The sequence below is a fragment of the Magallana gigas genome, chromosome 7, assembly GCF_963853765.1.
Source record: "Magallana gigas chromosome 7, xbMagGiga1.1, whole genome shotgun sequence".
Taxonomy (NCBI): Eukaryota; Metazoa; Mollusca; class Bivalvia; order Ostreida; family Ostreidae; genus Magallana; species Magallana gigas.
In genome coordinates, this window is record NC_088859.1 from 3814957 (window position 1) to 3826088 (window position 11132).

Consider the following 11132-nt stretch of genomic DNA (forward strand, 5'->3'; position numbering starts at 1 on the left):
TCTTACAATTAAACCTTTTATACCCCCAAAAAACCCTGCAAATAACATACGATTAAACGGTATATAACTAACAATGAATATGATAGCATTTTTGAAATCAATTTCTAATGCGATGACGTCACTTTAATTATGTGACGTTACGACGAAACGAAAGATGGGTTGCTCAAGCTGTTGTGGAAAAACAAAAACAACAAAGGTGAAACCCCTTAAAGTAAGATATATACGTAAAACATGTGGCTACAATAAACTTTACCTAAAAAAAATAGTTTACCGATAGACATGCATACAGTTTTCTCAGTTTTTGTTTTCGATGCCCTTCAAGATCTTGACCTGTGTCAGCGATTATAAAAGGTAGCCACATTTGAGTAAGGCTAGAATAGAACAAATGATGATTTAAAACGATAGTAATATATTTCGTACCTATTAGATCAACAGTCATTATACTAAGTATTCAAATAATGCGCTAAGTATAAAAAGTAGTGAATATTTCACGACTCAAGCTCCAGTGATCATAATACAAATATCAAAGAATAAAAAACATTCCATTATTCAGTTTGAAAATGAAGAGGTATAACGTTATATACGAAGTAACTACAGTAGGCGTATGTTTAAAATATAAAAAAACCCCACCTACCCTTGTTGTCATATTGCAGTTTATGTTTAATTTATTGAAGTGTGCAAATTTCGTATTAGAAAAAATAAAAAAACGGAATATGATTTTGTTATATTTTTCTGGCTTGTCAAAAATATATTGAGTGAATGTTTTTAGGGGTGGGATAGGGTTTGGGTTTACGTACCTTCATTTTTCCCGATCTGGGGTGTCCGTGCCGAGTAAAAAATCATTAAGGTTGTTTGAATCAGTTCTGACGTCACAAACCCCACCAAATGTGTAAGTCCACAGTCACGCACTGTGCTGGAGTGACTACAGTAATTACAGTTGATGTGATAATGTTGTAGACAGAGGAGGACGAGGACTGGCCGGAGCTACAGGACGGTCCTATCGCCGACAGACAATGCCGGGACGTGCTGTTCCTCATTATCTTCATCCTCTACCTGGGGGGAATGGTAAGCTATCACAGTCACGTTATTAGAGGCCCCTTGAGCTTGGGAACCGGTTTGCATGACTGTGAGTCCCTTCGTATCAATAACTTAGAACCATTTTAACAAGACCTTGGACTTTCAGTTGCGCGTAGCTTCCTTTTTTCTTGCGTCAAAACAAATTAAAAATGACATGGTTTCAAGCGAAATATGCCTCGATTGCGTAGTCTTAGCTAAAAAGCCAGAAATTTGTTGTTGATTTCAAACAGCCATGGCTGAGTGGCTAGCAATGAAATAGACAGGCCTACGTCACATTGCTGTTTGACACAACTACACAAAAGTCCAAGCTCTTGTTAAAACGGTTCTAAGATTTTAACTATGGATACAATTAGCTTGTGGTCAGAACAGGGAATGATGAGCATCTCGAATCCGCTGTGTGAAGGCGCAGGGTCTAAGCCCGTTTTGTTTGCGAGTCTTTTCTTTATCCACAAATAAAATCTATCTTGTGGTCTTAACGGACTTAGCCCCTGTGTGTTAACTCGGATATAATGTACATGACATTGAGATTTTTCTTTAAATTGGTGTATTCTTATGATTAAACCTACATTTGAACCAAAGGACTTGTTTTCTGTATAAGGCATATGTTATTGGAATTCCTCTGCAAATCAAACCAAAAAAATATGCTGTTAAGGACGTTGGATCCTGCGATAAAAAGTCTTAAAGTTTTTTTTTCTAAAGTATTTTTTAAAAATCTACACACACAGCCTAACCAAAATTTAAAACAAAATTTTGAGGTCTAGGCCTATATGCTTCATTTGGCGCTAGGGTGTATTTAATATGACCTTTCTGCACTCAATGTGCAGATTGCGCATAAATTGCTTTTCTCTCAATATTTTATTACCGAAATGAACTATGGCATCAAATTTAAACTATTTAAAATAAATGAAATTAAAATTATCATAAAGAAATATGTTACAATTTCTTTGCCTAATTGATATTTTGACCTTTTTTCACTGATAAAACGCTGTTTTTATCCATTACCGATTCAACATGAAATAAAATTGTTTAAAAGTCTCAAACTTTTTCTCAAATTATGATAAACTTGTCAGAAAAATCTTCAAATTTCAGAAAATAAAGCCAAAAGTATGGGTCTATAATGTAAAAATTGAGATATGGCATGAAATAAACTAATTTTAGCCAAAAATTGGGATTCATTTTTCCTTAACTTTTATGAAATATAAGTTAAATTTGCCAATATGTGTCGATAGAAATATTAAAAAATTGTAAAAATATGTTTTTCAAAACGAAATGAAGATATCCTAATGCACAAACTATCTGGAAATTTTGTTTGTACTGAAAATAAGAAAGCTAAAGTGATGGTACTCAAAATCAACCGAGTTATGAAAAATGTTCATTTTCTTCTTAAAAACCTTCCGCCACAAAATATAGTCCCATACTAAACTCTGTAAATATGCAATTTTTCCTTTACTATTTTATTTAAAATAGTTTAATTGGCATTATAGAACATGAATTTATGAGTAGAATCAATAAATGATGCATTGTTTCCAAAATAGAGGTGGCCTAAAATGGCTACCCAAAAACAGAGGAACGAACCTCTTTAAAACGCAGATAGTTCAGACGGTATTTATAGAATAGAACGATAGCTTCAAAGAAAGGGGTCTAGCTTGTTTGCAAGTTCCTTTCGACGCAAAATATATGTTAAAACTATCCCACCGTGTATTTACCAGTAACACATGTTATTACATGTAGAAGAAAGCGTCTTGGTCACATCGAAATAAATAATTATATTAGAGACAATTGCTGGTGGTTCAGCAGTATTCAAATCATTTCAGTACTGGAAAACTCCCAAGTGAAATTTCATGTCGTAAAAGATAGATAAACATTTTGTAATCATACCTAATGTTTATTTGAAATAAGTCCACTAATGTCACCGACATTTTTTTCTCGTAATGAAGTTTGTACATGTAACATTTTTGTAAAAGAAAATGGCGATCCGGCCACGCCGTAGAAGTGAGATCAGAGAGTCTTATTTCTCTTCTACACCGCGAACGGATAGGATCTCGTCTTCCGACCTAAACAAGAAAATCACATTAAAAAGAACATTTTATACATTGAACATTGACCGAACGAAGTTTCATTTAAATTCGTGGATTGTCAATTTTCAGAACCATTTTAACAAGAAGTTGGACTTTGGGTAGTTTTGTCAAACAGCAAAGTGACGTAGGCCTGTCTATTTCATTGTTGGCCACTCAGCCATAGCTCTTTGAAATCAACACATTTGTCTGGCTTTTAAGCTAAAACCATGCGATCTGGTATATTTCACTTGAAACCAGCGTCATTTTTAACTTGTTTTGACGCAAGAAATAGATAATTACGTCCTACCGAATGTCCAAGGTCTTATTAAAATGGTTCTAAAAGGTCATGTACGTTCGTGGATATTCTGTTTGAAGACTGCGTTTCATAATTCGTTGGGGATATTTATTCGCTGGTAATAGGTACCCACGAAATTCACAAAAATTGAGCCTCCGGGAATATTAATGAGTCTTTAGGAATGATCATGAAATACATTTCCAAGAGTTTCATACCTAGAATATTGATAGATGTCTTGTAATTACTGTTAATCTTCATTCTTTGGCAGGTTTACGTGGCGTACCGCGGGGTTTCCCAGGGTGACCCGTATCGTCTGGTGTACGGTGTGGACAGCTGGGGTAACGTCTGCGACAGAAAGAACACGCCCATACCGGGGGTTCCCCTCTCAGGACGGGACATGTCGGGGAAAAAGTAAGAAATTTTCAATATATGTACCAAAAATCTCGTCTTTTTATCTTGTAAATACTTTGTGGTAAGGTCAAACATCATCACGAGACATCTAGACTTGGTCAAATCGTCTCTACGTCAAAGGAAACGCCAAAATACTTGAGGAAGTGTGATACAGTAGACTTAAGTATGCATAAATGAACGTAATTTAATTTTTCAGAAGAACGTTACATCTAGATCCAGGTTACTATACAGAGTTACTGAAAACCCACATCATCCCTTCCTTCTCTAGTAACCCTGACATCGTCGTCTGCTTGTCTCATTGTCCAAACGAGACGCTGTCTTCGTCAGCGGAGGTAGACGCATACATGGCTCGCACCAACACCAGTCTGTGTAGATATGACACGTCAGCTTACGTCAGTGATGACGACATCTGCCTTAAACCCGTCAAACCGCAGTATGTGTAAACCAGAGGCGTGTTCAACAGATCGAGCGCTCGCGATCGCTCGCCAAAATTTGTGTTGCGGGTATAGGGAAGTTTGGCGAGCGCTCGCGATCGCTTGCTCTATTGAACTCGCCTCAGAAGTTTGTATGTCATTTCGTGGATTCAAAAGATATCCAAATCAATGTTACAAAATATGGTAAAGGGATAAAACTAAAATAACTATTAGGACTCAAACTGTCGATCAAACAAGATAAACCAACGTTATTCTAGCACGAAATATCAAGTCAAATGAAATAACCAATAGCTTTAAGATAAAAAATCATTTTAACTTATCTGACAAAAGATATCACCACAAATTAACCAATAGGACACATGCAAGATTTTCCTTTGTGTTTTGTGGCACCACCGTGTCCTAGCGCTGTATCCCCGACAGGGTGGGACTCGTTTGGATTTCTTTATATCTTTTGTGTCTTGTAGCACCAGTGTGTTCTGGCGCTGTATCCCCGACTCAGTGGTGATGATGGTCAAAGGTATGTCCGGGTCCTTCACCTCACTCCTCAGCGGTATCTCCGGGGGAAGCTTCACCCAGGTAACACCACTACTATAACAGTTACGGGTTTAATCTCTCTAAAACTTACATAGGGCCATTGGAATCCATTCCGTCCACGATGAAACGGTACTCTTGAACTTGTAGAAAGTCATCTCTGATCTGAAGAATACGTGGGTGGAGATTCTATACCTCGCCGCCATCGCCTTCGGTAAGTTGGAACTTTTATAAACATTCGGACTCCATTGTTGACCTTGACTTGTCTGACTTGATAGCATTGCCTGACCGTAGGGACCTCGGTGGTGGTGGTGGTGCTGATGTGGCTCCTTGCCGCCGTCATCATCTGGATGCTCATCTTCGCCGTCATCGCATTCTCTATCGGAGCCTCCGGATACAGCTGGTGAGACTCTGGGTCAGCTCATTGACTCGCTGTTTGGTTATTATTCTGTTGGAGTACGGTTAGTGCCACTCCATACTTTGGTGTTCTTCTTGAGGTACTGGGCCGTTTTGTGTTTGGTTATTTTGTTGGGGTACAGTTGGTACCGCTTTGTGCTGTTTGGGCCATTTTGTGTTTGGTTATTTTGTTGGGGTACAGTTGGTACCGCTTTGTGCTGTTTGGGCCGTTTTGTGTTTGGTTATTTTGTTGTGCTGTTTGGGCCGTTTTGTGTTTGGTTATTTTGTTGGGGTACAGTTGGTACCACTTTGTGCTGTTTGGGCCGTTTTGTGTTTGGTTATTTTGTTGTGCTGTTTGGGCCGTTTTGTGTTTGGTTACTTTGTTGGGGTAAAGTTGGTACCGCTTTGTGCAGTTGGTGATTGCTCTGTTGAGTTACCGTTAGTATCCACTCTGTAGTTGGTTATTATTCTGTATACTTAGGTTTGTTGATACCTAATCTACATTGGACGGTATATTCTGTTACCTGTAGGTACTGTTGGTACCGGTTTGACGCGCGGTACAAAGGACTCCCAGCGAACGAGCAGACAGAGGCAGAAAGGGAGAGAACCCAGACCTGGTTGATCTACGCCGCCGTCACCAGCGCCATCACGGTAACTGTCCATCTAAAGTCACAAAACATGTGTCCACAAATTCATTCTAGCATAACAGGGAAGTCTGTCATCTCACCGATCCACAGCTACATTATGACGCCGTCTTCTTTGTTTTCCAGTTAGTGCTGCTTCTTGTGTTACTCATCATGAGAAAGAGAATTCAGCTCGTAAGTGGAAGTGTTTTATACAAGAGTAGTAAAGGGTTGCCTGGATTTGTGTCGTGCAAGTCATCTTATTAACTATTTATTGCCATTTACATGTATGTTACATTTAAGTTTAATAATTCAGAGAATTTAAAACTATCTATACCAATTTGCGGAGTGGCTTCCTATCGAACTATCTCCCAACTTAATCATATTCATAAACAGAGGAAATCTCTGTGTGAAACTTGTAATATACAATATAGGTGGTACAACTTTTCAAAGAAGCCGGGAAAGCCCTGAAGTGTGTACCGTGTCTGCTGCTACAGCCTGTCTGGGTGAGTATATGTCGCGGACTCCCGCCAAAAGCATTCATGTGATTGTGAACTGATTCGGTTTGTAAGCCACAGTCTCATGTTCCTCCGTTCCTTTCACTAGACGCTGTTGATACTGGTAGGAACGGTGGGAGGACTGGTGCTGATAGCGGTCTACATAGAGACATCTGGTAGGTGTGAGATGTCGCACAAACGATGCTTCTCCCAAGTTAATGGACATTCAAATAATGGTTGATCATATGTGAAGTAATTCTTAACTGTCTTACAGGACAGCCCAATGTGAACAACCAGACGCAGACAGTCTCCTACGAGATGGAGAAATCATGGGAGGTGATTCACACGTGACCAATCATGTGATTCGTTAATGCAATTTTCTTATATTAATTAGAATATTTGAAGTGATTTGTTTAATCTAGCGCTCAGCTTGTGTTTTGATTTTTGTAGTATGTACGGTGGTATCATATCTTTGGATTTTTGTGGATTTCTGCTTTCATCGTTGCGTGTCAAGACTTTGTCATAGCCAGTGCCATAGCCACCTGGTATTTCAAAAGGTAGGCCTGACTCCATCATCTCATCCCCTTTATAAACAAATTCAATAATATTGAATGTCAATATTCTAGTTTCGAAATATCTGTTTCAGAGACAAGTCGTCCATGGGGTGTCCTATCGCTACGGCTATCTGGAGAATCATAAGGTGGGTACATAGCTTCTTCCGCATTGAAAACATTGACAAAGACATCCATAGCGACTTCAGGGCAGTACAAGGGGTAGAATTATTCGTTGCAGATACCACATGGGGTCAATAGCGTTTGGGTCCTTCATCATAGCAGTAGTGCGCCTGGCCAGACTAATTCTGGCCTACATCCAGTCAAGGTAAGCTTACACCTTTGAACTGTTTCTCCCCCACCATAGTGTAGATGCTGTGACACGTCACTGCCCTTACTTCCAGGTTGCGGGGTAAGAGTGGCCCCGTGGTGGACTTCGTTCTCAAGGTGTTACAATGCTGTCTCTGGTGTTTTGAGAAGTTTCTCGCGTATTTGAACAGAAATGCGTACATTGAAATTGGTAAGTATATTAAAACCAATCTTGACTTAAAACAAAAGAAACACTGTTTCAGAGAATAAACATTTCGTGGCGCCCTTCTTGTTTATCTTTAAAGATTTTATCAAAGAAGAAAATGTCATAATGTTTATCTTTACTATTTGGGATAATTTGCAATATGTGTTCGGAATTTTCGCTCTCAAGATGTTGATACTTTCAATTTACACAAAAAAAGTACAATTTTTCTTGATATGTCTAAAGCTATCTTCGGTCACTCATTCTGTACGGGGGCCAAGAAGGCCTTCCTGCTGATTCTGGAGAACGCCTTAAGAGTGGCGGCCATTAACTCTATCGGAGACTTTGTCCTGTTCCTCGGGAAACTCAGCACCATGGCTGTCGTCCTCGTGGTTGGCAACGAATTCTTCCAGGTCAGTCTGAACGGTTCACAGCCTAGGTACAGGGTGTTAGCAGGTGCGACGTCAATTTTAATTACAGAATAAAAGTGCAAATAAATAAACTACAATTACCTTCGAAAAGTGATAAAAAAATAAACATGACTTAAGAAGTTTTAGAGGCATATATCAAGTAAATCGTCATGTCTGGTTTTCTATCCTTTATTCTAGTTTTCTGTTCAACTTCTGTGTCTATCCACATAACTTCTGTAAAGAACAAACATCTGAAGCTCATACTTCGCACAACAGTTGAACTTGACCGGGGGGGGGGGGGGGGGGGGTCATAACTGTGGGCCAATGTCAGCTGATGTTGTTAAGGTCATGGGGGGGGGGGGTCATAACTGTGGGCCAATGTCAGCTGATGTTGTTAAGGTCATATCATCTTATACACAGCTTTACTTGGCGCACACCTTGCTCACGTCTTAATTAAGACATGACCCTGAACTGATGCCATTTGACTATGACTTTGGTCACATCATAAACATTGTGTTTTAATAAAATAACGTCCCAACGAGATTACTGGTATTAGTCTTTAACAATTCAAAGGGACATGAGGATGTAAATTTCGTGTTTGTGCCTCTGACTGTCAGCTGTGCCTTTGCCTATGCCATCTCCCACTGTTTCCTCCTAGTGTATGAGGTAGGTCACATTTCATGAAGATATTTCACCAACAGATTTTACTGGATCCATATTCCCTGCTTTTTCCCTTTCTCTCCAGATTACAATTGATACCATCTTCTTGTGTTTCTGTGAGGATTGTAAGGAAAATGACGGAATCAACAAGCCCTACTATATGAGCACAGACCTACTGGTAAGATCACAACACCGATCTTACAGTGGCAAACACTGAAATTAATTTGGATAAGTCCTTTGAGTATAGGGACTTTACAATTTCACTAGTCATTTAAACTTCAATTCTGTTATAAAATGTTAATACATAATTTCCTTATAGAACTATATGCAGAAAACAAGCAAAATAATGAACATGGACAAGCAAAAGAAAAAGAAAAAAGAGGAAACAGATCTCGCAACTGTGTAGCCATCTTAAAATGGACTGAGACAGTGAAGTTCTTGGGTAAACGTAGGGAATCAAGGGACATAAATCAGGAATAACAAACATTTTTGTCTTATATAACAATTCTTTTATAATAAATATTTTATACAAGTGATGAAAGTAACTTCACATAATGAACAGAAATGTTGGATAAATGGTCTGTTTACAATGAGGGTGAGGATAAGGCAGCATCAGCGTGAATCAGTGACCGAAGAAACTGAAATGAAAGAAAAAACAGAACAAGTTAAAAGTTTAATACTGTTTCTAGAAATAATAATTTTATCTCAGATCAAATGCTCTAGTGTTGCAAAACTGGGCACTTACACTAGCATGAGAAACATAACGAAAATATTCCATAATCCTATGAAGATTCTGAAGTAGCGCAGACTCTGTAAAAACTCTCGAACCTTCTCCCCTGAAAACAACAACTTCACACTTACACTGCTTGTAAATCATAGTCAAACTTATCAAGAACAAACTTCAAATCAAGAATTGAATTAGAATTTCATTTACATGTTGCATTATCTTGAAATAGATGAGATGTCATCTCTATGACCTTTACACTGTACACAGGGTTATTTTTGCTCCGAGTAATTTTTGCCCTTCTACAGTTTTGCCCCGTCTTGAATTCACCAAGATACGGTTTTGTTTAAAAAAAAATAATTTGATACCTTGAAATTCGCTCAGCTTATATTTTGGCCAGATGAGAGCGAGGGCAAAGGGGGGAAAATAAAATGGGAGCGAATATTTGCCTGTACACAGTATGTACCAGTGAGTGTTTACAAAATAACACAGACACCTAAATTTAATACTGTTAGTAAACTATAGAGATATTCATAAGTTCTCGAATGTTGAGAACTATAGGTACAATTCAATTGACACACATTTCCCCAGTCAACAATTTATGAAAGAATTTATAAACTACCTAAGGTTGGTTCAGCATTCACTTCGAACTGGTCATTCTTTGCTTTGACCCTGGCAAAAAAAAAAGGTTATAATTCATATAGTCTGTTGAAAGTCCTCAAAAGAACAACCATTTCTCAATTTTAAAGAGTGACTGGACATAGCACTGTATTGTTAAAAAGGGACTGAAAGGTACTTACAGTTTAAAGTTCAAGATAGCACCAGCATTCACCAACAAGGTTCTAAACAGAGAAAATGATTTTGGTGTTTAGTTGGCGTGTACCATCCATTTACAATTCATTAAATGTAAACAATACTTATTGAAAGTTATAGTCAAAACAGCGTCGTAACATAAGTTTTATTTGATATATATTTTTTTCAAATATAAAAGCTTAATAGCCTGAAAACTTACCCAAATAAAATCAAGTCTGAAATCATGTTTACGTTGTCATTTCCATTCCCAGTAACTCGAGGATAAATGATTCGATTTCGTTAACACTCGTTCTTCCCTTGTTTCGACTTGCAAAAATGTTCGTGTTGAAATGCCGTAATGCAGATAAATTGATACTGAACACAGTCACGAGTCTTTTCAACTTTGTTTAACTTTTATATCTAAAATGTTTAAAAAGTACCAATTCGTTTTAGAAGCTTATTTTCATGAACATCTTTTTGACGGATTCATCAGATCTTATCATCTAAATTTCTTCACGGCTTGAATACAGTTACAGTTTGAATAATAATTTAAACGGTTTAAAAGAGATGTAAATATAAACAGTAAATTGTTTTCTCTGGTGATTTATGCGGTATGAAATTATATAAGAATTGATAAAGAAAGGTTAATTATCAATATTTTGTAAGCAATATCTGCTACTTCCAGTTTCATAGCCGTATGAATCACCAAAAGACAGATTTTTGGGTTAAAATATAAATGCGTCAACGTTGCCTTTCTTTGAGGTTTTTTTGTATCGCATGACGCATCGTCATTCACCAAATGCTGCTCCCTAAATGACAGAGAAAATGTCAAATCAATTTGAATAAATCATTTTTGCGTAACTAAATTTCATAAATTGTTGCTAAAACCTGCTACATATGGATTATTGTTTTTGTTTATTAAAAAAATTATCTATACTCAAACAAAAAGATGTGAAACTTGTTGAAAACATTGATTTTGTTCAACATTTCTTGTATGGGGTATTCTTCATCTCTGACGTACACGTACATGTTAACTTTAATGACTGAAAACAGTGCCACCAAAATACTATAAATGATAACAAAAACCTTTTCATTTTTCCAATTGCAATTCCTTGTAAACACATCAGAGCTATAATGTTTAACCTGCGTTGATTGATAGAGGG

At 37.6% G+C, this 11132-nt stretch overlaps 2 protein-coding genes across 3 annotated transcripts; one reads left to right on the forward strand and one right to left on the reverse strand.

Annotated features, from left to right (window-relative positions):
* Nucleotides 1-50: 50 nt before the first annotated feature.
* LOC105335254 (choline transporter-like protein 1) lies at nt 51-8917 on the forward strand. Of its 2 annotated transcripts, none has more exons than XM_066067761.1 (20): nt 51-196; nt 958-1065; nt 3698-3840; nt 4037-4273; nt 4739-4850; nt 4956-5019; nt 5100-5208; nt 5732-5852; nt 5972-6019; nt 6259-6330; nt 6431-6497; nt 6596-6657; nt 6772-6878; nt 6968-7021; nt 7114-7200; nt 7277-7392; nt 7630-7796; nt 8367-8459; nt 8539-8631; nt 8773-8917. In XM_066067761.1, exons 1-20 carry the CDS (start codon nt 155-157, stop codon nt 8857-8859), a joined length of 1989 nt encoding a protein of 662 aa, XP_065923833.1. In that variant the 5' UTR covers nt 51-154; the 3' UTR covers nt 8860-8917. The 2 variants fall into 2 exon arrangements, with proteins under 2 accessions (XP_065923833.1, XP_065923831.1); XM_066067759.1 differs by having other exon boundaries at nt 58-211.
* Nucleotides 8918-8950: 33 nt separating this feature from the next.
* Nucleotides 8951-10306, reverse strand: LOC105335253 (protein SMIM7 homolog). The gene is made up of 5 exons (XM_011439061.4): nt 10190-10306; nt 9978-10019; nt 9800-9849; nt 9199-9289; nt 8951-9091 (listed from the first exon to the last, which is right to left on the reverse strand). The coding sequence occupies exons 1-5, from the start codon at nt 10213-10215 to the stop codon at nt 9076-9078; spliced, it is 225 nt and encodes a 74-aa protein (XP_011437363.2). The 5' UTR covers nt 10216-10306; the 3' UTR covers nt 8951-9075.
* Nucleotides 10307-11132: the final 826 nt, after the last annotated feature.